Genomic DNA, 27,090 nt, shown 5'->3' with positions numbered 1-27,090 from the left:
GTAAACAACGCTTCCTCAAATTGTTATTAGTATTAATGTGTGTGATCAAAGACACACTTCTGTTCTAAAGGGGGCTGTGCTTAAACATCTTTATATCCATTACAAAACTCTTTGACATCTTTTACGATGAAAGGCATTTTCTATATTATTATGGCCATATGGCATTTTCTATCTGTTTTATATTATGGTTTATGTAACAGCAATATGCCATTCCTCTATAAGTCCTCAATGTGCACTATGAAACCCAGTCACTAAAATATTGTTAGGCTTCACTAATTTGTAAATTTATTGGGAACACTTGAATTTAGTGTACCATATTGGTAGAAAATACTATTATTTGTACTCTAATTATAAAACCCTTCTTGTGTCTCATCAAGTATAATTGAGATACTTTCCTTAAATATGTGATTCAGAGAACGAGTAATTATGGCATCAGAATTGCCTATTAGGAGAACATGAAATATTTGCAATGTGCTGAAGAGCTCATTCATTACACTCTGTAGTAAGAGAAGATTCGGCTCAAGAAAGGGTTGTTTCATATTCCCAAACCACCAGCACATGCTTTTTATTTGAAATTCAGTATAAAGATATTGAATAATCCAGAATCTTTAGGAGAAACTCCATGTTTCCTTTGAAGAGGGTGTCTCCAAACAAGACAAAAAACGGTGGTGGGGAGAGGTAACTGAAACAATACTTCACTCGCTTTCAATTTCTCTTTGTAAAAACCATAGGATTTTAGAGCTGAGAGTAAAACTTTTCTTGAACTTCCCTTTTAACAATGAAGGAAACTAAAGTTAAGGACCGTGGGTCACTAGTGTTTAAATCTAAAATGTGTTCTTAAGTTGTTTGAACCATGGTATCAAAACTATTGTCTTACATACACTAAATTACCATGGGAAACTCTGTTTTGTAACTTAGACAAGTCACTTTTAAAATTCCAACACATAGAAATCACAACTAACTGGAAACATTTTTCACGTGCTTTAGGAAAAAGCAGAAAACAGTAAAAAGTGGGGAAACCCATTCAATACATTTATTTAAAATAAAAAAATAATACATAAAATTACCTAGAATGAGTCTAGCTTTACCTTGATAACTGTTCATACGCACATACCCTAGGACTTCAAGATAAAAAATATTTTACTCAAGTAAAATATTTTGAAATATTTTTAACAAGCCTCCTCAGTTTTCCTCTGAATTCAATGAACAAAAATATCCCACAAGAAGTCTGGTTAATAGAAGTTTTTGATAATGTTATTTTTTTATTTAAAAAATTTACACCCTAATTTTGATACACTTTTTTAAAAGATATAAAAAATAAAATGTATTTCTAGTGTCACCCACTGAAGTCTGATTGATAATCCTTGCATAACTATTTTTTTCTTTTATTAAATAATCATAAATAATTTATCTATGTTAAATTATAAACAGAGGCTACAGAAACAAAAGACACATCCATCTAGCAGTGAATTTTTAGATAAGACACCAGAAGTACAGGCAGCTAAATATACACTAGTGGCCTGATGCACAAAATTCATGCAAGAGTAGGTCTTCCTTTCCCCCCCGCTGCTGGCACCGGGGCTTCCCTCGCAGCCCTGGCTTCGTTCAGAATGACATCTGGTTTAATTAGCATATTATGCTTTTATTATTATAGACTAGAGGCCCGATGCACGAAATTCGTGCACGGGAAGGGGGTCCCCTTAGCTCGGCCTGCACTCTCTCCAATCTGGGACCCCTCAGGACCTCTGGCTCCTAACTGCTCACCTGATCCCCTAACTGCTCTCCCCTGACAGCCTGTTCGCTCTAACTGCTCTCCCCTGCCTGCCTGATTGCCTCTAACCGCCTCTGCCTCAGCCCCGCCACCATTGCTTTGTCCAGAAGGATGTCCGGAAGGTCGTCTGGAAGATGTTCAGCCTAATTAGCATATTACCCTTTTATTAGTATAGATGCCACCTTGTCCTAAAAATGCAGGTTGTTCCCAGGTTTTCCTATCATGGAAGGGGATCCCGCAGTAGCATCCTGGGTTCTGACCAGGGCTTATGCACTTGTGCTTTATCTCAGCAGATGAGATTCCTAGAAGAAGACTCTTGGATGTACCTTGAACATTTCTATCGAATTTGCCAAATCATCCTCCAAAAATGTTGAACCACTTTAAACTCCCACCAGCAACCACGCGTGTGCCCTCTGTCCCACTTTGATGCCAATATCATTGATTTCTCCCTAAAAGCTTTCCTCCTGTTAGCCGGGACTGCTTGGTACTTGACCCAACCTCATTGTTCAGCTGGGGACTTGATTTCCCAAGATAGAATTATGGAGGAGGAAAAATAGTTTTCCTCTACCTTTCTGAGTTCTTAGCGGAGGCCCTTGTAATGAAAGACAGATTACCAAAAGAAAAACAAAAGTTCATTAACATGTGTACCTCGTGTATATGTGGGAGATCCCAGGGGAAAATGAGTAACTGCTCAAGGTGGCTTAGAATGCAGATTTAAATACCTTCTTCCTAGGGCAAGGGGACGGGAGATGGAGGCCCTTAGAGGAGAGTAAATGATTTTTAGGAAAGATGAATAGGGGTTGGGGGAAATAGTTTATAAAAAAGTTTGGGTGTGATATCAACTTCTACTCTCTTGTCCTGTGACAGGAGTCAGTCTTCTCTGCCTGATGACACTTCTCCCATCAAGGGGACCTATGACATTTAAGCTCCTTTTGGGGGGTCCGGTTTTAGGCAGAGCAGGAGACTTCAGTGAAAGCCTCTGCATGCATTTGCTGTTGTTCAAGCATCTGCAGCTCAAGATCATCAATATAACAACACAGCATTTACTAGGGTGGCATGTTCTCTGACCTTCAGAATAAACCCAACAAAAACTTGTTTCCTCTCTTAGATGATTTGCCACAATAGTGTTATTCCCTGGAGACAGTATTCTGACCAGACCTTCCTGGGAGTGGTCATAACATACCCTGAGCTTGTAGAAGGTGTGGGCCACATCACTAAATAAACCAGGGGCAGTTTTCTCATCTTGTGGAAAGGGAGATAAAGTTATGATAGTTTGTCTCCCTTTCCAAAGGTTTCTTGCGGGTTTGTGTCTCCGCTGTTCCCCTCCTCCCCAGAAGCCTCAGCGCTTCGGCCCCAGGGTTTGGGGCTGCTGCGTGCTGAGACTGCGGGTTTGTGTCTCTGATCTGGCCCCCGCAGCCGCAGCACCACCATGACAGGGCTTGGGGTTGCTGGGTGCTGGCCTCCCTGCATGTTTGTATCTCCGATCTGGCCCCCAGCAGCTCCAGCACCACGATGGCCCCTCTGCAGGTTTGTGTCTCTGATCCAACCCCCAGCAGCCCCAGCATCACCTGGGCACTATGGGCATCTCCATCTTTGTTGGCTTAATTTGCATACTCACTCCTGATTGGCTGGTAGTGTAGCAGAGTGATGGTCAATTTGCATGTTTCTTTTTTATTAGTGTAGATAAATAAACTTGATCAAAATTAAAAAATTTTGTGCCTCAAAGGACACTATCAAGAAAGTGAAAAGATAACCTATAGAAGAGGGAGAAAATATTTATTGTCCAGATAACCTATAGAAGAGGGAGAAAATATTTATTGTCCAGAATATATAAAGAACTCTTACAAATCAACAATCAAAGGACAACTCAAAAAATTAGCAAAGGGCCCTGGCTGGGGGCTCAGTTGGTTGGAGCATCATCACTATACCAAAAGGTGATGGGTTCAATCAGGGCACATACCTAGGTTGTGGATTTGATTCCTGATTGGGGAGTGTATGTCAGACAAACAATTGATGTTTCTCTCACATCAATCTCTCTCAGTCTCTCTGTCTCTTTCTCCCCCCTTTCCTCTCTCTCTAAAAATAAATTTAAAAAACCACACATATCCTTGGGTGAGGATAAAAAAAATATTAGCAAAGGACTTGAATAGACATTTCTTCAAAAAAGATATAGAAATAGCCAACAAACACATGAAAAATGTTAAATATTACGAGCAATAAGGGAAATGCAATTAAAACCACAATGAGATACCATTTTATATCTACAAGGATAGCAATAACCAAAACAGTGGAAAATAGCAAATCTTAGCAAGGATGTAGAGAAATTGGAATCCTTATATATTGCTTTTGGGAATGTAAACCGGTGCAGCCAGTTTGAAAAACATTTTGTGGTCCTCAAACAGTTAAACATAGAATTACCATTTTCATCTAGCAACCCACTCCAAAGTATATTCCAAAAGGAAATGAAAACAGGTATTGAAACAAAACTTGTATATGAATGTTCACAGCAGCACTATTCACAATAGCCAAAAAGGATGAAACAATCCCAGTGTTCATAATGGATGAATAAAAAAACTAAATGTGGTATTATACATGCAATTGAATATTATTCAGTCATAAAAAGGAAGATCTCCTACATGCTGCTACATGGATGAACCTTGAAAACATTATGCTAGAGATTGGACCCAAGATGGCAGTGGAGTAGGTGGATGTTATACTCACCTCCTTTTAGGACCAAACTGGAATTAAAACTAAATTACAGCACAATCATCCTGAATAACCAACTGAAGACTAGCTGAAGAGGAGTCTAACAACCAAGCATGTACAGAAGAAGCCACATTGAGACCAATAGGAAGGGTGGAGATACGAAAAGGGCTGTCCCTGCTCCCAAGGGTGGAGCCTGAGATTCTGGAGGGATATCTCAGCTTCGGGGATTCACCTTGAGAAATGTGGAGTCTCAACCCCAAGCTGGCCCCCCACCAGCCAGAACACCAGAGCCAGAAAGAGACACCCACATAACATCTGGCTGGGAAAATCTGCTATGGAGAGACAGGAGTCCTCTAGAGACACAGGCAACCCCTTAAAGGGCCAAGGCACAAAATCTCATAGGCAACCACTCACCCTGGGCTCCACTGGAGGAGGGTGGAGCAGACTAGAGTCATGTGAGAAGAGACTGGGGTTTGTGGCTCTGGGAGGGACCTGAAGGGACATCACCAGGGTCCTTGTGCTAAGTCCCTCTCCAACAAGCAGACACCATCTTTCTTGGGTGGAGTAAACCCCTCCATATGGCATCAGCTTGTGGTAAAGCAATTGCTCCACTCTCTGACTCTCACCCCACCCTGTGGAGCTTGCACCCTGCTGAGGAATCAGCTGCTCTGGCTGGGATACCGAGGTCTGGGCAGACTTAAGGGATACCAATGACTAAGTTGTATTTATTTGGGGCAGGGACATTTCCCCCCACTTTTATGTGAATCTGACTGGTGCCTCCCACTCACAGGAGATATGCTAGTCTAAGCCTTCGGGCTCCTGGCAGCCTCACCTGGGTGATTCCTGGTGGCTATGCCATGCTGAGGTTTGGGCAAAATCTGGGTAGACAGAATGTGTGGTTTTGGGGTCGGAGCCACTCCTTCCACCTTCCCCAGGCCTAACAGGAGAGCCACAGGGGTGGGAAAACTTTTTGACTTGAGGGCCACAATGGGTTCTTAAACTGGACTGGAGGGCCGGAACAAAAGCATGGATGGAGTGTTTGTGTGAACTAATATAAATTCAAAGTAAAGGAGCGGAGGGGAGAGCAAGAGAACCGGACAGAACAGCCGGATCCGGCCCACGGGCCTTAGTTTGCCCACGGCTGCACTAGACCCACCCCATTGACTTCCAGAGGCCCCAACATGTTGGGATCAGGCTCTGGGCTGAATCTGGGACAAAGTGAGTTGTGTGGCCCTAGGGTGGGTGACATTTTCCCTCACTCTCAAAACCATAAAAATTCTGGAAGAAAACATAGGCAGTAATATCTAGGACAGGGGTCCTCAAACTACGGCCCGCGGGCCACATGCTGTCCGCCGAGGACATTTATCCGGCCCGCTGGGTGCTGCTGCCTGTCCTGCTTAGCAGCTGACTCGTCCCGGGCCTGCAGTACGCATAGGAATTTGTTCATAGTTTTTTTTTTTTTTAATAGTCCGGCCCTTCAATGGTCTGAGGGACAGTGAACTGGCCCCCTGTTTAAAAAGTTTGAGGACCCCTGATCTAGGACATTTCTCATAGCAATATTTTTTCTGATATATTTCCTTGGACAAAGTAAATAAGGAAAAAATAAACAAATGGGACTACATCAAACTAAAAAGTTTTTGTACAGCAAAGGAAACCATCAACAAAATTAAAAGACCACCCATTAAATGGGAGAACATATTTGCCAATGATACATCTGATAAGGGGTTAATATCCAAAATTTATAAAGAATTCATACTACTTGATACAAACAAATGAACAAACAAAAAACAACACCAACAACAATCTAATTAAAAAATGGGCTAAGGACTTGAATAGACACTTCTTCAAAGAGGACATACAGATGGTCAATAGAGATATGAAAAGATGCTCAACCTCACTAATCATCAGAGAGATGCAAATTAAAACTACAATGAGGTATCACCTCAAACCTGTCAGAATGGCTGCCATCAATACATCAACAAAGGACAAGTGTTGGTGAGGATGTGGAGAAAACAGAATCTTCATGCACTATTGGTGGGAATGCAGATTTGTGTAGCCACTATGGAGAGCAGTATGAAGTTACCTCAAAAAATTAAAAATAGAACTGCCTTATGACTCAGTATTTCCACTTCTGGGAATATATCTGAAGAAACCCAAAACATTCATTTGAAAGCATATATGCACCCCTATGTTCATTGCAGTGTTATTTACAATAGCCAACATTTGGAAGTGGCCCTAGTGCCCATCAGTAAATGAGTGGATGAAAAAGTTGTGGTACATTTACACCATGGAATACTATGCAGCAGTAAAAAAAGAAGGATCTCTTATCCCTTGCTACAGCATGGATGGACCTGGAAAGTATTATGCTAAGTGAAATAAGCCAGTCAGAGACAGACAAGTACCTTATGATTTAACTTATATGTGGAATCTCATGAACAAAATAAACTAACCAACAAAATAGAAACAGACTTATAGAGACAAAGAACAGACTGACAACTGTCAGAGGGGAAGGGGTTTGGGGGGGCTGGGTAAAAGAGGTGAAGGGATTAAGCAAAAAACAACAACAGTATGGTAATTAACAGAGGGAAATGGAGGTGGGGGGAGGTAGAAGAGGGTAAAGGAAGAATAAATGGTGATGGCAGCAGACTTGACTTTGGGAGGCGAGCACACAATACAAAATACAGATGATATATTAAAGAATTGTACACCTGACACTTATAAATTTTATTACCCAATGTCACCCTAATAAATTTTAAAAATCACGTTATGTGAAGTAAGACATACAAATATTATATGATTCAACTTATATGAACTATCTAGAATAGGCACATTCATGGAGATAGAACACAGGTCAGAGGCTACCAGGATCTGGGAGGTGGGAGAAATGGCAAATTATTCTTTAATGGTACAGAGTTTCCATTTGGAGAAATGAAAGTGTTTCAGAACTAGAGGTGATGGCTGCATGATACTATGAATGTACTAAATGCTACTAAATTGTGTACTTTAAAATGGTTAATTTTATGTTATGAGAAGTTTACCTTGACAAAAAAAGAGATAATTAAATTGTCAAGTTATGCTAGCCTTAAATAAAAAAGAGAAGCTCACTAATAGGTCACTAAATATTGTAGGAATTGCTGGAAAGATTTTTTTTGTTCTAAATATGTCTTAGAAATTTAAAAAATAGTAAGCACTTCTTCCCATATATTTTTATAAAGAAAAAATCCTAGGGCCAAGAGAAGACAAAGCGACTAAAAGCACTAGAACTGCAGTAACTGGAAGTACAAACATAACAGAAAAATTAAGAATATTGCTCTGACAACCTGAGTGGCATTTACTGCGTGCCTGCTTGCCAATGGAAATGTGGGTACAGTTAAAAATAGACACAACGAAGTAATCATAACAAAAGCTAGGCACATGTCTGTAATAAGATTGAGGTTGAATTATAAAAATAAGTTTTAATTGTTTACAGTAGTATTTATTCCTATTAAAATAGGGATTAATATTTTGCTTAATTTTACAAGAAATAAACTGGCAATTAAGTAAATATTTGGAGACAGAATGTGTATTGGTTGAGCACAGAATTTAAAGTTCGTGTCTAGCTCTGATTCTTCATGATTTAACTTTCTTGAGCCTCAGTTTTAACTGTGAGATGGAGATAGCATCAACCTCCTCCACGTGGTGCATGTGTGTGTGTGTGTGTGTGTGTGTGTATGTGTGTGTGTGTGTGTGTGTGTGTGTGTGTGTGTAGTATAACAAGAGATACTTTATAAAAAGCAGATTGCCTGGCATAGATCAAACAATTATTAAACATTTACAGGAAGACCTTCTATATCCTAAAGCTGCCTCAGTGAGGTTAGGTATTTAATATTTGAACTGTGTTTTATGTTTTCTTGGTGGAGGGGTGGAAGAGGACTTAGTAAATTTTTTAAAATGGGAATCTTTTATGAAGAGTACCTTGGAGCTTTGATACTACAACGAGCCTTTTCTATGTTTTAAATAATGGGCTACTCCACATAAAATTTTGTGAACAGTTATAGATGATCAGAAAGGGTTATCTCTGAATAAGCACCTTCCTATGGCTGTTTCTCATGACTGTGATTTTCTAATTACTTAATCATCAGAAGATACACTACTGAAATTGGGAATACAAAAGTTGGACTCTTACCTTATACCATATATAGTATTATTTCAAAATGGATCAAAGACCTAAAGGTAAGACCTAAATCTGTAAAACTCTTAGAAGAAAATATAGGGGAAAGCTTCATGACAATAGATTTGGCAACAGACAGTAAAAGAAAAAAATAGGTAAATTGAATTTTATCAAAATTAGAAACTTTTGTGCATCAAAGGGCACTATCAACAGAATGAAAAGGCCATGGAATGGGAGAAAATATTTGCAAATCACAAATCTAGTAAGTGAGTAATATCTAGTGTGTAAAAAGAATTCCTACAACTCACAACAACAACCAAAACCAGACAACCCAATTAAAAAATGGGCAAAGCACTTGAATAGACTTTCCTCCAAAGAAGATAGTCACATGGCTAATAAGCACATGGGAAGATGCTCAACATCACTAATCATTTAAGGAAATCCAAATGAAATCTGTAATATGTTACCACTTCACACTCATTAGGATGGCACTAAAAACAAACAAAAACAACCACAAAAAATACCAGAAAATAACAAGTGTTTACAAGGAGGTGAAAATTCAGAACCCTTCTATATTATTGGTCAGAATGTAAAATGGTGCAGCAACTATGAAAACCAGTACTTCAATTTCCCAAATAATTATAAATAGAACTAGTAAATGATCCAGCTACTCCACTTGTGGATATGTACACAAAAGAATTGAAAGCAAGCATTTGAACAGGTGTTTGTACACCTGTGCTCATAGCAGCATCATACCCAATAGCTGCAAGGTAAAAGCAACCCAAGTGTTCATTGACTGAAAAATGAATAAATGAAATGTGGTATATACCATACAATGGATCAGTATTTAATGTTAAAGAGAAAATTCTGCCACACCCTTTACATGAATGAACCTTCAAGAGATTGTTAAGTGAATAAGCCAGGCACTGAAGGATAAATACTATATGATTCTAGTTATATGAGGTACATAGAGTGGTAACATTCATAAGGGTACAATTAGAATGGTGTTTGCCTAGGAAGGGGGTAGGGAGTATGGGAAGTTTTTGTTTAATGAGTATGGAGTTTCAGTTTGGAAAGATGAAAAAAGTCATGAAGATGGATGGTGATGATGGTTACACAGCAATGTGATGTACTTGATGCCACTTAACTGCACACTTGAAAATGATTAAGATGGTAAATTTCATGTAATAAGTATTTTACCAAAATTGAAAAAGAAAATAACATAATTAATAAATAGTATCCAAAATTATCCTTGTAGACTTCAACAATTCTTTCTAATTAATTGGTAGAAGAAGTAGACAAAAAAAATTAGTACAAACATGGAAGACCTGAAAAACACTACAAGCAATTTAATCTAATTTACATTTTTCTAACATTCCACCCAACAACAGCAGAATACAAATTATTTTCAAGCATACATTAAAAACATCCGCCAAGGTGGATGATTTCTCAAACCACAAACATAAAACAAATCTCATTAAATTTAAAATGATTAAAAGTATACACAGTATATTATCTGATTACAATGGAAATAAACTAAAAATAAAAAGCAGAAAAATATCTGGGACGTGTCCTATATACTTAGAATGGTAAAATCTCACTTCCACATAACTCATGGATTAAACAGGAAATCACAAAGAAAAGTAGAAAATATTTTGAATCACATGAAAAAAATACAAATCAAAATTTGTGAATGCAACTAAATAGGTACTTAAAAGAAAAATTTACTAATTTTAGATTATAAGTAATATGAAAAGAATTATTTAAACTTCCACCTTAAGAAAGTAGGAGGAAAAAGAGAAAAAAGTAAACCCAAGTAAGCAGAATAATACATATAAAAGCATGGTACATTTTTTAAAAAAGAAAACAGAAAAAGGATTAAGAAAGTTAATGACACCTAAAGCAGGCTTGTTGAGATCAATAAAATTGATGAACCCCTAGCCAGACTGATGAAGAGAAAAAGAAAGAATGCACAAATTATTAATATCAGGGACAAAAAGTTAAATGTCACTATAGATGTTCAAAGGATAATAAGAATATATTAGTAACATCTTTATGCCAATACAACAGATAAATAAGATAAAATGGACAAATTCTTTGAAAAACAAACTATCAGGCTTAAGAAGAAATAGATAACCCAAATAGTCCCACATCAATTAAAGAAATTAAATTATTAATTTAAAACTTTCTCTTAAAAAAAAACCAGACCCACAAGTGAATTCTTCCAAATATTTTGAAAGAAGGATTACTAATTCTATATGAACTCTTCCAGAAAATATATCAGGAGGAAACACTTCCCCACACTGGCCCTCACTTTATGAGGCCAGCATTCCTGACATATATACCAAGGTAAGGTAAATTACACCGTAAGGAGGTTCATTTTAGAAGAAAAAAAATTGTGTAATGAAATGATCACTAGATTTGGTTGTCTTGGGTATGATTTCTCAGAAAAATCTGAAGTAACAGAAGCTTACACAATATAAATGCTACTTCTGCCTCACTTAAAAGAAGTCTAAAAGCAGGCAACCCAGCGCTGGTATGGTGACTTTATGGTACCATCAATGACTACGGTGTCTTCTTTAATGCTCGTCCAACTTCATCATGTGGCTTTTATGTGGCTTCATTGTCTAAAACATCCACTCGTGGTTTAGCTAATCCATCCACAATGTGGTAAGCAGGAAGGAAGAGGGGGAATAGAAGCATTTTTCTGCCTTTTACAGATACTTCCCAGAAGTTCCTCACCACACTTTTCGTATGCTCTGCAGAATGTAACCCCCTAGTGCAGCTAGCTGCCAGAGGAAATGGAAATAGCATAGTCTTTTATTCCAGGTATCAGAGTCCCCAGCGAAAAACAAAGGTTCCATGAAACAGAGGTATGAACAACTAGGAATCTCAGATACAAATAAGCTGTCTGCTTTGAATGTGTCAGTTCAGAGGTGTGGGGTTTTTTGTTTGTTTGTTTGTTTGTTTGTTTAGTCCATATTCCCTATTTTATTTTTTAAAAAATATTTATTGTTGAAAGTATTACAGATGTTCCCTTTCCCCCACCATTGACCTCTTCTAGCTCCCCCGCCCCTGACCCCAGGCCTTCACCATACTACTGTGTACATGGGTTATGCATATATGTGTACAAGTTCTATGCTTGATCTCTTCCCACCTATCCTCCCCTGCCTTCCTTCTCTGATTCTTAGCAGTTTGTTCTATATTTCAATGTCTCTGGATCTATTTTGTTCATCAGTGTATTTTGTTCATTTAGATGTGTTTCTTGATAAAGCAGGTCTCAGTTTACAGTTCCATGTTGTGTGTGTGTGTGTGTGTGTGTGTGTGTACCTCCCATAACAAAGTTAGTATTGTTTGGGAAAACAGAGCATGAGAGGCCAAAGGCTTTGCTTATAAATGGGACATTTCTATTAAAAGGTAAGTCAGGGCTGTAGGAGAACAAAGATAGAGTATGATGGATATTTTTCATTATTAGTCGTCTGCCCACCCTCTCACCTTCCAATTCTTTCAAACTGTACTGAATTTCTTCACCTTCCATCTTTGTATTTTCTGTTCTTTTTGCCTAGAACGTTTTTCTCCTGATAAATGTCCTCCCATAGTATTTTGCACTTATATTCACATACTTTACCTATGTCTTGTCTGCTCTGCTGTGTGTCCTGTAAGTACAGAAGCCATTCCTTATTCAATCCTATGATCCCTATTGCCCTGGATTATACAGGTGAGAGCACACACACACACACACGAAGTCATGGATAAGTAACATTTGTGCTATTCATAGCTATTTGGGAGCTCAACTCTACTTCTAGTTAATACATTATTGTACTGATCATAGCGAGCAAGCAAAAGAATGTAAATCTGTTTCTCCTACCAAAACCCAGTTTTAACCTGTGAGGCAGAGCTCTTTGAAGTACATCAGACAGGCAGCTGTGCTGAATTGAAAATGAGTCTTCAAGTTGGGGTTTCAAAGATATGTGGTTAAGTCATGCCACTTGTTAGCTGTTCAGGCTTGGTGAAGTCAGTTTCTGCTAGCTGTTCTTCAAACCCACTCTCTGTTTCTTCCTAAGGCACATTACTGCACTCTATTTCTCAGCATGTCTTGCAGGTTTTTCACGTGACAGAGTCTATCCAATAAAATATAAGTGGAAGAGATGGGTGCCTCCTCCAAGCTTGACCAAAAAAAACCTCACAAGCTCCGCTGTCTACTACAACATTTCCCCCACCATCCTTCTTTCTCTTCTGACAAACCCAGATAGGAACACATGGTGACAGTGGGAGCCACATTTTGGAGATGATAGTCACTTGAGACTTGGTTTCCAAACGTCAGCATGAATCAGAGTCTCTTCTGATGGTGAATGACCCCAGCGTCAAAGGAATACATTTCTTGTTCTCTGATCTGCTAAATACTTTGGGTTTATTTGTTACAGCATTTGGGCTTATACGAACTAATAGAGGGAATAGTAATATCTATTTTGTAGATGAGACAATGTATATAAATCCTTAGCATAAAGCCTGGCACCCTGCATGTAAACAAAATTCCAGTTGTTATAGTTCTAATAGGGTTTGGATGAGAAATAACATGTGAATGTCTTTAAAAAGTAAAAAGTGCTCTACAGTATCATATATTTCAGAGCTCTGACTCCTGGGTAGTTATAAGAACTCATGAAATCTTATTTCTATGAAGCCTTTTCTTTGGAAGTGAAATTAAGCATTCCCTGACCACTTGCACATTTCACTTGTAATCTTTACTACACACATGCACACACAAAACCCTCTTATGCGGGATTTGCTTGCATCTTTATATGCTTTTAAATAGCAATTTGTAATTTAGGCCATTCATTTTATAGTGTAAGTTTACAAAAGACAAATGTGTAACTTGGTGGAATGCTACCAAGTTAGGCCAGTGGCCAATACAGGTATATCCTTATGAAAATGCTAGCAATAATGGCAGAGATCCAGAACTGCAAATGAGGTGAAATATGATTTACTAAGTAAAATGAAAAAATCACACATGGTGTAAATCTGTTCTAAAGAGCTCTTACTCCAAGGTTTGAAACATAGTCACAAATCCACAAGCAGGAGAGGAGTAATTACAATCAGTTTCTTCCACTTAGAGGGAACCCAAAAAACCTAACTATTAAACTTCTGGCTTCCCTGGCCAGTGTTTCTTACCAGTCCCTGTTCTCATTTCAAAGCATTAGTAATGCCCAGAATATGTCTGTCCATTACGACTAATGAGCACACTGAAGTTCACAGACAGCCTGAACAAATTAGTCATCTGCATTCGAATGCCTCCTCTGAAGGTTGTAGGTCCATTATTGCATTGCTGAAGTGCATCTCCATAACTTTTAATGTTGAAAAGAATTAGGCTTTACTTATCAAATTTTAGCTGCCGGCTGCGGCTTTTAGAAACTGCACAAGTCAAGGTATGCTAATAAAAACCACAAACAAACAACAACAACAAAACAACAACAGAAAAAACTGACCATGACAGAAGGCACCCGTGAGAAGTTTCTCAAGCCTTTTGACCTCTGTGTTTCTTCTGACCTTGTTGCCTGTTTCAGGTAGGGGTCACGTAATGTTAGCTTTTATTTGAAACCTTTTACAAGCCAGCCTGGAGTCTGAACGGGTATATTATAGCATGTTAGTGTTCAATATGTGCTAATTAAATTAACACAGGTTATAAAGAAAGAATTAACATAATGCTCTCATGGGAGTAAGAATTAGGTAAATGTCTTTGTATGTTAAAACTTGCAAAGCTGTATGCTATATTTTAAGACACATGAAGACAGATCATTCATTTATTCATTCATTCATGCCGCAAGTGTTTTTGTCCTCCATGGTATCTAAATGTCAGATACCATGCTCAATGCTGGGGGTACTAAGATGAATAAGACACAAACACCATCCCCAAGGAATTCTGTCTAGTGTCAGGAACTAAAACAAAGAGTTCGGTATCATAAATTACATGAACATGAATATAAAATATATCACCTTTGAACACTTAATTCAGACTTTATTTTCCCTTTGTCTATATGTATAAGCATTATTAAAAATTATTTTCAAAGTTGTTTTGCTATTTTGTGGTGTCTTTTAAAGTCTGATGAAAGATAAAATTTCATTTCCTAAGTGGTCATAATTGAAAGTGAATGCACAGATACTTAAGTATACGATAGTAAGTCACACTGATGTCATGGAAAAACACTAAGTTTTATGGTGTTTTCTAAAACCATGTTAGAATTTGTTCTTCTCCATGTTTGTATTAATTAATCCATTCACCAAGTTTGCATTAATTGGCTTCTAAGTGCTTACTGAGTAGACGGTAAGCTCCAAGTTTCCTGGTCTTCGTTGTCTGTGCTCCTCCAATGGCACGCAATGGAAGCTTGACATATATTTTACTGAATGAATATTGAAAGAACTCAGTGTAAGGTTTAATCAGAGATGTAAGACTTAACCCGACCGAAACCAATAAGTTGACCAAGACAAGCAGGTTAAAAGCGAAAAATCGCGTTTATTGAAAGCTCTCGGGTGAGGTCCCGCGGTCCGAGAGCACAGGCCGGGGGAGTCACACTTATTCACCGGTGGGCTTCACCAGTGGGCTTAGAGAAAATGAATTCAAATTCTAAGCAAGGTTACAAGCAGAACTTCCCTTTTTATTAAAGAGCCAGCCCTATGTGCACTTAGTGGTTATCTCGCTGCTGGCCTTGAAAACAACACAGTTCTATCCAATTAAAAAATGCACCTGGCATGGCATTGAAATTATGGGCATATCTAGTCTCTGGCCTACAAGGTCAGACAGCTTAAGTTTATTTTTCTCATTATTCAAGCAGGCTAAAGCAGGCTAGAAAGCAAAGTTTGTAAAGTTCCTGCTTTCCCAGCCCCAGACCTTACACTCAGGGCAACATGTCAGATTCTGAGTGTGTCCCGCTGAATGAGCGAGCCTCCGACCCACACAGAGTTCATCTAAAACTGGAGGTAATGTTATCCCTGCGATTTAAACACTCTCTCAAGAAAACTGAACAGTTTCATCAAACGAACAGACCTAGAAGAGTAATATTGTTAGCAGATCCTGGAGCTAAAATAGACTATGACTCCAAAACTTTAAACACAATTTTTTTTACCACTTTCATACATACAAACATACATATATACATACACATATATATACATATATATGTACATATGCATATGTACACACACACACACACATATAAAAGCACTGCGGATTGTTATAATTTTTTTTTAACAAATCTTAGCCAGGGTTTTGGGGGAGCTCCCAATCACGGCCTGCAAAGCAGTGTGCCTCCTCCTTGCAGGCTGGCCACCTATTCACATTCTGACCAACAGTCTCCCGGATTCCCAGTCTCTTGCTTTTCAAAATGTTACTCTATTGATATTATTGCTCATATTATTATAAACCAATTGTCAATGCTTCTATTTAACATTCAGTAAAATTTAAATGAAAATGATAATTTTAACACCAAAGATGAGGAACTCAATGACACTTTGGACATGCCTAAATCTTTAACCATACCAAGACCCATTCTTTGATCCTGACTCAAATCAGGGTATGATGGAGATAGGTTTAAAATATCTAGTTTATTTTGAGAAGAACAAGTACTATACACTATAATACTTTAATATGCCACAGCAACATGTAAAGGATAGTTGAAGACTATTGTAGTAAATTTCTATATGTCTATTTCATATACAACATTGTACTGTTACAAAACAATGCTGATGCCTAGAAAACTTATTCTGCAGAGAGCTTCACTGTAATAAAAGCTGTTGCGATAAGGAGCAACAACAAAAAAAGGTGTTTATTAGAAAAATCTGAATGGAATGCTCGAAATGAAACATTCTTGCCTTGGCCACTGCTTTCTTATTAAGAGCTCGGGATCTTAAGGAAGTGCTTACTTTGTCCAAAATGTAATATTAAGACTTCTCAACTCTACAGAAAAAGTCCAGTTCTGTAAGCCAGTAGTGCAATTTTGCAAAGATGAAAAGAAACGAGAGTGATAATGGAAAAACTTGGGACTGGGGTTTGCAAGTGGTGGATTTGGACCTTTTGCCCAGGCCAGCTGCAGCTTCCCGGGGCCATGAGCCTCGGTCATCAGCGCCAGGCTTTTCCTGCCTCCCGGTACTGCCATCCTCTAGCACCTCCGACTGCTGGCCCGGTGACGTCCTTTGTGAACCTTGACTCTGGGGCCGCCCGAAGCCTTCACGGATTTTTGACATCCACTTTAGGAACAGAACCTCCGAGTATGTGCGGGGACCTGTTTCCTCCCGCAGGCTCGTGGGGTCCCTGGGAGGCGGTTTGGAAGTCCAGGGAGGGGAGCCCAGGCGTCCGAGGAAGGCAGCTCCCGGGTGCCAGGCCTCGCTTTCGTGGCTTTGAAAACTTTCCAGCGCGCGTGCCATGGCGACGCGCAGCGGCCGAGCCGGACCCACGCGGCCGCGCCTCCCGCGGGGAACTTTCTGCCTCTCGCCGCCGTGTCACTCTCGCTTTCCGACGCGCCTCCCCCTGGGCCGCTCTCCGCCCGCCCGCTCCCTCCCTCTTGGCGAGGACGGTCCCCGCGCCGCCGCTCTGGGCGCGCTCAGCCCGGCCCGGCCGATGGCGGAGGCGCCCCTCTCCGCCGCCACCTCCCAGCTCCCCCGCGCGTCGCTCTTCCAAATGGCCCAGTCCCGTCCCGCGCCCTGACTGCCGGCGAGCGAGCGCGGCGCCAGCCCCGGGCGGCTGGGAGCGGGGCGGGGAGGGAGGAGGGGACCCGCCGCGAGGGGCCGGAGGAGGCTGCTGGAGCCGACTTTTCGCCAATGGTCCACAGCGACATGTCCAAGTCGCCTCCCTCAGCGACGGCTGCGGTGGCGCAGGAGCTCCAGATGGACGTGCTGGAGAGCGCAGCGCCCGCGGGGGCGCTCGGAGCGCCGGCACAGGTAGCGACAGCGCCGCGCCTTCGCCTTCCTTTGTGAGCCGCCGGGCGCAGAGCTCCGACAGTCCGCGCCTCCTCTCCCGGGATCCCTCGCCCCGCCGCGCCGCTCCCTCCTGCCTAGGTCCCCTCCGCCACCTCCTCCTTCCTCCCTCGCGCTTTGCCACCCACTCTCCTTTCTTGGCGCCGGCGACCCTACCCCTGTTCGCCGTGCCCCAGCTCTTCTCCGGCTTCCATTTTTTTCTTTGCTTGCGAAAAACCAGTGGGAAGGGGCGGGGGGCGGGGGGGACCTCCCGGTCTCCCCAGGCAGCCCCCGAGTTGCTCAGGTCTGCCCTCCTCGCCCCTTCCCGGGAGAGGCACATGGGGAGACATGAACCAGGCGAGCGGACTGGACCTGCTCAAGATCGTGAGTCCGGGTGGGCGGGAGGGGCCCCGCTTCCTGAGACTCTGGCTCCCACCCCGGCCCTTCTGGATGAGCTCTGAGCTGGGTCTGAGCTGGGTGGGAGCGGGGCTTGTGGCGCTGTGGGAGCGGCCCCGGACTCCCGGGAGCAGCCCCACCGCCCTCCTCACCTGGGGCGTTATGCTGCCTGACAGCTCAGCTCCCTTCACCGCCTTTGCCCGGGTTTGCCTAGACCCCTTGTTCCTTTCATTTAAGAAGAGAGCGAGCTGGGGCCGTGAAAGTTTTTATTTTTCCACCCCCTCCCCGAAATGTTAGCTATTTTAGAGAGTTTCAGGACCACCTTTTTCTCTGATGAGTTTTAGTGGTTTCTGGGAAAATTCCGGCTTGCTGCTGTTGTGAAATAGGAGATGTCAGTTGTAGGCGTTGGGTAATGAGAAGGTGGCTTTTACGTAAGGCTTGGCAGGTACAGTGTGGATTACAGACACCTCCAGGTCTCAGCGGTAAGGAGTCTCTCAACTTTTATCCCAGCAGGGACGTGACTTAAGACTCCTAGCTGTGGGCTGCTCGGCCGGTGGTGTGGAGGGCTGCTTGGCTGTACATAGTGGGGACGTGTAACTAACCACCTGCATGAGCATCTGGCCTCAGCCAGAGGACCTGAAGTCTTTGTTCCAGACTCCTGGTTTTATCTCGTCACTTACCGGATCAGATGAGAGTGAGAAATGTTCTCAGAGCCCTCCAGGACAGATTCCAGGAGGAAGGTCTTGAATATTGATAGAGAAAAGAACTGTCAGACCTTCTTTTTCTCTTTGATCTCCCTTCAAGGATTTTTTTTAAAGTTTTTATTCTCATGATAAAAATAGAGTTCCTGAATTTCTAAAGATCAAAGTTAGGGCTGATAGAAAGCATGACTGCATCCAGATAAGAGATACTCATGTATTTAGAGACTTATATAGCTAAACAAATAGTTTAAAAAGTAAGTCAACAAATATTTCTTGTATAGCTGCAATGTGGAAATAATTCAGATGTGAATTTCTGCCTTCAAATTAAGTGACATTCTAGTAGCTGCAAGTATGACAGATGTGTGGCAAGTATGGCATGGGACTATAAGAGAAGCCTGAATCTTCTGTGGTTTCCCAGCACTAAAGATCACAAATACTCTACTTGGAGTAACCGATAAGGACGTCATAGAAGAGGTGGCCTTTGAGAAGAGACTTCAAGGGCAGGTTAGATTTCAACAGAGATTTTCAGAGAGAAGGTAGGGAACTAACTATACAGGAAGCAAAGTCACAGAAGTTAGAAGCCTTAAAGCAGACATTTACAATCCGTAGTTTGAAAAGAGTGTGGAAAATTAGATAGGGCTTGCTTAGGCATAAGACTGACAAGGCAATTTGAGCCCACATTTTAGAGGCTTTGAAACCTGCAGTATATTAAATAATAAAGAGCCATGGATGGGATTCAGGGAAGGAGCCATGTAATAGCTCATTCCAAAGAGTCACCTGGGAAGGTTCTAGAATATAATTTTGAGTCTAAGGAGTCCACAGGTGGGGCTACCCGAAGGGAGACTGATAGAACAGTTTGGACAAGAAGTACTAGGCTAAACTAAATAAAGGAAAGGATAATGGATATGACAGATCTGTGCATGAGACATTGCAAAGACTCAATCCATAGTAACTGGCAAGCAATTGCATAGATACGTGAGAGAGGAGAAAGGGAGGAATGGATATTATATGCAGGTAAGAGGTATAAATATTCAGCTTCACCAGCATCCATTCCCTTGCTTTCTCTACCTTGCAAAAATGAAAGCAGTTTTCCTGGATTTGTGTCCATAGCACATCCATTATCTGAGGGAAACACTGCCTTGTTTATTTTCTATCTAATAAATCATGGCATCATAGGGCTGTGAACAGTTGGCAAAGGCATCTCTTCCATCTCTCTGGACAGGCCAGCAGTAAGGGAGGGAGGAAAAGAGCTGTCTCAGGAGCACCCCCCTTTTTGTGACACGGCGTAATTGTAATTCTACTCAGAAATGGAATTTTCTTTACAAATGGCACCTCTAAGCCATCGTTGTTTTTAAGAATCCTTTCTATTTCACCTCTAGGTTATACTGCAAGTTCTGTATGAGTAAAGCAAGAAAGGTAGATTCACACACTCTGCTCTTACTCTGTTTTTATGTCAGAAATCCTCCTTGGGGAGTGGGCAGCTCCTTACATCCCAGCCCCCCTCCTCCAGCACACTGTCACAAACAAAACGGATGGGTGGAGTGGCAGTCTGACTGCAAGTTCTTGAGAGTTCTGATGTAAGCAAATGGCATCGCTTTTTAGGTAACTTGTTGCAGTTTCACTGCACACTTGGCTGCAGTCGACCTTCAAAGTCAAGGTGCTCATTTAGGACTCCCCCGCGAAAGCTCCAAATCTGTGCTGTCCACTACAGTAGCCCCTAGCCACATGTGATTTCTGAGCACTTGCAATGTGGCTCCTCAGAACTGAGAAGTGCTATACATGGAAAATACACACTGGACTTCAGAGATTTAATATAAAATAAGGACCATTCAGCATCTTGTTAATGATTTTTATATTGATTACATGTTGCGATGATAATATTTTGTATATATTGAATGAAGTAAAATACATTGTTACAATTAATTTCAGCTGTTGCCATTTACCTTTTTAATGTGGCTGCTAGAACATTTCAAGTACCCATGTGGCATGTATTATATTTCTGTTGGACGGCTTGTGTTGTATTTCCATTGGACGGCATTATGCTAAAGTATGGTACTGGTCATTCTCCGGGGAGTTGAATAAATCATGTAAGCAGGTTGGGTGGGTGGGCAGTACCTGAAAGGGACTGAGAGTAGAATGGCTATGGAGGAGGAAGTAGATGAGAAATCAGAGTAGTAGCTCAGCACTTTAGGCCTCAAAGAGATTGTAGGTGGCACCTCCAGTTACACCTGAAAATGAACAGACAGTAACCGGAGGGCATGTTTGTTTTGCTCCTAGCAACAGAGCCCAGTTGGGTCCACCCCAGCAGAGTTTGCCAGATGCTTTTCAAGCATGTTGTAGTAATACAGGCCAGGCCGGTAATGGCAACATCCTGATTCAAGGAGCTGGAGCAGCAGCCATTCTCCCGGGGCTCTTGAACCAGGTCAATACCGTTTTTCAGAAACATTCTGAGGTCTAACAGCCTTTTGCAGTCTCCAAATATAATGGTCATGAGTCCTGTGTTTTATGTTTTGCTAAAGCCTTCACTCCTAAGCCCAGCCAGTTTCCTCTTGAATGGCATTTTTGTTCTGGTGTCGCAAGGGCGAGATTTAGAAGCATGCCGATCAGACTTTCTGAGTGTGTTTTAAAATGTGAAATATAATATCTGACTATTTGGGTGATTGGAGGTTTAGTTGATTTTGTAGTTTCATGTTTTTCTTTTTGTCTTTCTTTTTATGTAAAGACTTAATTTACCTGTTGCTGCATTTAATTCTTTTGAATTATACAGAATGTAGCCTTGGTCCTTTCAAGAAAGACTGAGCAAAATATGTTAACCCTGGAGGGGGTGGTGGCACTCTTTAATTTTGTAACTGTGAGACATATCTATATCCTGCAAATAGTATACTTACTTTCACAATTACAGGGAGTTGAAATGAATTGTGATACCACTTCAAGTCATTGGGTCTGTCTTAGAGTTCTTTCCAAGCCTGGCTGGAGGTAGATTGTGACGAGGGCAAGATTGGGCCCTGGCCTGCACCCACTCTCCCTGCCCCTGCACTTCTCCACTGAGCATTTCTCTGTTTCCTGACCTGGCCCCTCTTCCCTTTTCTACCTGTCAAGCCCCGAAAAGAGCTCTACTTACACTGCCTCCTGATTCCTTTCTGCTTTTGTGTAAACTGATCCATGTAGAAAACAACTTATGTTTCCCTCTTTCTAGGGAGTTAAACTTCTCTCCTAGTAAAGGATCTAACAACCTCATTGATACTAAGCTATTGGTAAATGAAATTTCATGTCTGATTCCTCTATAGATAGTTTTGGCTTTGTTTGCTTTGGACCATAAGATGAGGAAAGTCGTCAGTTCAAAGGGATAAATATCAAAGAATGCTAACCGAGGGGGATAAAACTAATTTTGGGCCTCAGCATTATGCTCAGGTAGGAGAATTGTTACCATATCCATCAATCACAAAAGCGACATCCTTCTCAAAGCCACCCCCAGGGGCTGCCAGGCCAACTTTTTGTGTACAGCTGTGCTGAAATCTCCACTTAATGGGCAACTTGTACCATTAACTACTGCTGTCTACTTTGGTCATAAAGAAATTTGATTTCAATTGCTTGTACAAATGTGAACATTTAGTTGCTGATTTTGAGACTTCAGTTTAGTTTTAAAAGTATTTAGTATCAACAGAGATAGTCATTTACATGATGAATGTTGGATATTTTTTAAATACATCATTTATGTATTGGTGAAATTTTCTTTCTTTTTTTTTAGTTTCTGAAATCTTAAGCTTGGTTGATATTTTAGGAGAAGTAAAGAAATTTAAATATACGGTTTTCTTTTTTCCTTTTTGCTATGGTGACAATTTATTTTTATTGATCTGCCTATACCTAATAAGCAACGAATGAAAATTACTGACTTTTTAGACTGTGTTCCAAGAAAGACATAGGGGTCTGCCTGTGTCAGAGAGAGAGAGTATTATGGGTTACACTCTGCACTCTGGGCCAAACCCCTTTCTCTTTCCCGTTTACTTCTTGAAACCTGGCTGATCTGATTGTTAACTATGTCTATATCAGGTGTTCATATATTGGTGTTGCTAAAAAATATTTAAAAAAACCACCATTGGCCATAAAATTAGCTGCACTTGAAATAGCACCTTAACTAAGAAAACTATACTTCTTTCCTGCCTTTTTCCATTTAGGAGAAATTTGGCCTTTACTTTAAAAAAGTTTTCTTCAGATGTTCCATTCCAATCCTTATTTTCAAAGATTTACAGTAACTAAAAACAAAAATCATTTCAGTAAGATGGACCTAACTTTAAATATGCTTTGGATTAAAGGAAACTTCATTTTTCAATGGCAGTATAAATTTTCACTAACATTTTTACAGTACATAAAAATGGACCATTGAACCATGTCAATACCAGAAACATTCACTTGTACTCCAGATGATGCTTCAATTCTTTTTTCCAAATCCTGATATTATCATAAAAAAATAACTAGTCACTGAGTAGTCACTCTACAGTTAAAAATAAAAAAGGAAGCTATAGATGAGAAATTACTACTGAAATTAGTAACAGAGCAAAATAGAAGTATAATTAAGCATATCTATTTATTTGGGCTTTTGATAAATGTGATCTATAATGAATAGGAATTTGCTGTAACACTGTTAGGGCATGAACAAATTAATAATTTAAATAAATCATCTTTCAGAAATGTAATTGAAGGATGCTATCTTTTTCTAAAAACTATCACTGGTTTGCAAACAATTCAGTATACCATGGCCTTTTTCTTTTAGTGTGCAAACTGTATATTAGTACAATTGAAATTTGTGATAATCCAATGTAAATACATTACATGGGTAGATAAATACACCTGGAATAATATTTATGAACAGTATCCCCAGGGGCCTAGAAAAATTAATGTGGTTTTTAAAAATGCATCTGATTTCTTTTTTTTTTAAACGTTTTTTCTTTTTCTTTTTTTCTTTTTTTAATTTAATAAATCTTTATTGTTCAGATTATTACAATTTTCCTCTTTTTTCCCCCCATAGCTCCCCTCACCCAGGTTCCCACCCCACCCTCTGCCCTTACCCCCCACCCCCACTGTCCTCATCCATAGGTGTACGATTTTTGTCCAGTCTCTTCCTGAACCCCCCACACCCTTTCCGCCCCCCCCCGAGAATTGTCAGTCCACTCCCTTTCTATGCCCCTGATTCTATTATATTCACCAGTTTATTCTGTTCATCAGATTTTTTTATTCACTTGATTTTTAGATTCACTTGTTGATAGATATGTATTTGTTGTTCATAATTTTTATCTTTACCCTTTTCTTCTTCTTCCTTTTCTTAAAGAATACCTTTCAGCATTTCATATAATACTGGTTTGGCAGTGATGAACTCCTTTAGCTTTTTTTATCTGTGAAGCTCTTTATCTGACCTTCAATTCTGAATGATAGCTTTGCTGGGTAGAGTAATCTTGGTTGTAGGTTCTTGTTATTCATCACTTTGAAAATTTCTTGCCACTCCCGTCTGGCCTGCATAGTTTCTATTGAGAAATCAGCTGACAGTCGTATGGGTGCTCCCTTGTAGGTAACTAACTGTTTTTCTTTTGCTGCTTTTAATATTCTCTCTTTGTCTTTTGCTCTTGGCATTTTAATTATGATGTGTCTTGGTGTGGTCCTCTTTGGATTCCGTTTGTTTGTGGTTCTCTGTACTTCCTGGACTTGTAAGTCTATTTCTTTCACCAGGTGGGGGAAGTTTTCTGTCATTATTTCTTCAAATAGGTTTTCAGTATCTTGCTCCCTCTCTTCTTCTGGCACCCCCATAATTGTGATGTTGGTATGCTTGAAGTTGTCCCAGAGGCTTCTTACACTATCTTCATATTTTTGGATTCTTTTTTCTTTTTTCTTTTCCGGTTGAGTGTTTTTTGCTTCTTTGTATTTCAAATCTTTGACTTGATTCTTGCGATCCTCTAGTCTGCTGTTAGATCTCTGTATAATATTTTTTATTTCGGTCAGTGTATGTTTAATTTCTGGTTGGTCCTTTTTCATTTCCTCGAGGTTCTCAATAAATTTATCGGCCTTTTCTAGAAGATTCTTGAAAAACCTTATAACCCTGGTTTTGAACTCCATATCCAGTCATTTGCTTTCCTCCATTTCTTTCATTTGTAATCTTTTTCTTTGTCTCCACATTTTGGCTGCTTCCCTGAGTTGATAGAGTGGCTTTGTGTGCTAGGTGTCCTATAGGGCCCAGTGGCTCAGCCTCCCCAGTTACCTGAGGTGGATACTCTTGGTGCTCCCCTTTTGTGGGCTGTGTGCATAGTCTTGTTGTAGTTAAGCCTTGATTGTTGTTGGTATCACTGGGAGGAATTGACCTCCAGGCCAATTGGCTGTGAGGATCAGCTGTGTCTATGCTGGGAGAACTTCTCTACTGAAGACACCCTTATGAGGCAAGACTTGCAAAAGCCTCTGTGCTCAGCTTGGATGGAGCGGAGTCTCAGGGTGGAGCAGACAGCATTGGTTTCCCATCAGCCCTGCCCTAATAGGCCCCTGTGTCTCAGTGTCCCGTGGTAATCGCTGCAAGCACCTCTGAGAGAAAGCCGCCCTCGAGTTCCGCCCACTGCCTAACAGTCCAGTTTCTCCCTGAATGAGTCTGGGTCCCCAGAGTCTCGCCTGGAACTGGAATTCAGTGCAGTCGGGAGCTTTTGTCTCCTTCCCGCTTGAGAAAGCCAGCTGCGTACTCAGTTGCCCACCCTCTCCACACACGTGCCTTAGTACCTCTGCCTTCTGCAGTTCCTCTGAGTCTCAGTGCTTTTCTCTTTCCTGACGGTCCAGTTTTACCCCATATGAGTCTGGGTCCCCAGAGTCTCGCCCAGAACTGGAGTTTAGCGCATTTGGGAGTTTTTGTCTCCCTCCTGCTTAAGAAAGCCAGCCACACTCTCAGTTGCCAGCCCTCTCCGTGTGCACACCTTGATACCTCTGCCTCCTGCAGCTCTCTGAATCTCAGTGTGCTTTTCTCTTTCCTTCTAGTTGTAGAATTTCCACTCAGCCAGCCTTCATGTGGTTCTGGATGATGTCCGTTTTGTCTTTTAGTTGTAGTTTTGAAATTGTTGTGCGAGGCAGCAGTTTAGGTGTTTACCTATGCTGCCATCTTGGTTTCTTGCATCTGATTTCTTGCAGAGAACTGCAGCCTCCCTTGTGACTGAATGTCTTAAATATGCTGTGGTCTCACAGTGCCTGTTGTGCAATTGTGAACAGCCACGAAAAGGCTTACACACCGAAGCAGCTGACTAGTAAAGTGTATTTATCATGAAAAGTCTGAACCATATGACAAGAGAATTTCAAAGATGCTCTTTTCACCCATTTCAACATGGTACTGGAAGGCCACATGATAATGGGATGGGATTATATTTGATCTTAGCTCTCAAAGATGATTTATGCTCCTCAGGAAGAAAAATAGTATATTTAACATATATTTATACCCCCACCCCTAAAGACAAATGTTAGGTTCAAAAAGGCTTTCTAGGTCATATGTATTTTTTCATATGGAATAATGTACATTTTTTAATTTTAAGGAAATATTCATACTTTATTTTAACATTCTTAGGCCTTGGAAGACACTTCTGTCCAAACCTTTACATAATAATTGGAAAAGGAAGAACATTGCTGAAAGAATGTTATTTTTCAACAGTTTACTGAATAATGTTTACACAAGTAAGAAGAATAAGCTGTTAAGTGAGGAGAACCTTGTATAATACATTATGAAAGCCCAGCCTAGATGCTCTTTCCTTTTATGAAGTTGAGAGTTAATTAAATGCCATGGAAACACATTTGTATTATATAAATCCCTTAGATACTTGGAAGACAACAAATATATTTAAGAAAGATTTTTGCTTTAAGATTATACCACCCTCTCTCTGATTGCAAATGCATCTAAATTACTCATAACACAAATGTTTGTACTGTAATGAATTTCAGCTTGCCTAAGTGCTATGTATATTATGGTTCATATTTCCATTTTAATGAAAACCATATGAATATGTAAAATATAACAAAGCAGGATTTTCAAAACCAGAACATGGTCATTTTGAAAAAGTAAATTTTGTAAACTCTGATAACCTAATGAAGTATCTGTGAGCCTAATCATTCTAACCATCCTATATAATAAAGAGGTAATATGCAAATTGACTGTCACTCCCTCATAAAGATGGCTGCCTACGACCAGGCCGGCAGGGGGGTTAGTGAGGGACGACCAAATGACTGAACAAGAGGCTGCGTGGGGCGACCAGGCCCGCGGGGGGCGGGGGGGACAGTTAGGGGCAACTAGGCTGGCAAGGGGGGCAGTTGGGGGTGACCAAGCCAGTAGGGGGGGCAGTAAGGGGTGACAAGGCCAGTGGGGGGGGGCAGTTAGGAGCGACCAGGCTGGCAGAGGCGGGTAGTTGGAGCAACGT

The 27,090-nt window shown here is 40.6% G+C and overlaps 1 protein-coding gene across 6 annotated transcripts in view; it reads left to right on the top strand.

The window, feature by feature from the left end:
• Positions 1 to 17,406: 17,406 nt before the first annotated feature.
• The window catches only part of CACNB2 (calcium voltage-gated channel auxiliary subunit beta 2), a gene marked incomplete at its 5' end in the record, with an annotated part of 387,111 nt that continues 377,427 nt past the window's right edge, over positions 17,407 to 27,090 (top strand). For 3 of the 6 annotated variants that reach the window (XM_080640722.1, XM_080640726.1, XM_080640718.1), the window contains one exon: positions 17,407 to 17,555. In XM_080640722.1, coding sequence (XP_080496848.1) covers positions 17,436 to 17,555 — 120 coding nt within the window. Of the gene's footprint in view, positions 17,556 to 17,587; positions 17,955 to 27,090 lie in introns of those variants that run through there. The other 3 variants (XM_080640723.1, XM_080640730.1, XM_080640725.1) reach the window with 1 other exon arrangement.

Source organism: Plecotus auritus, assembly GCF_963455305.1.
Source record: "Plecotus auritus genome assembly, chromosome: 1".
NCBI classification, from domain to species: Eukaryota; Metazoa; Chordata; class Mammalia; order Chiroptera; family Vespertilionidae; genus Plecotus; species Plecotus auritus.
This window is presented reverse-complemented; position numbering and strand designations above follow the sequence as displayed.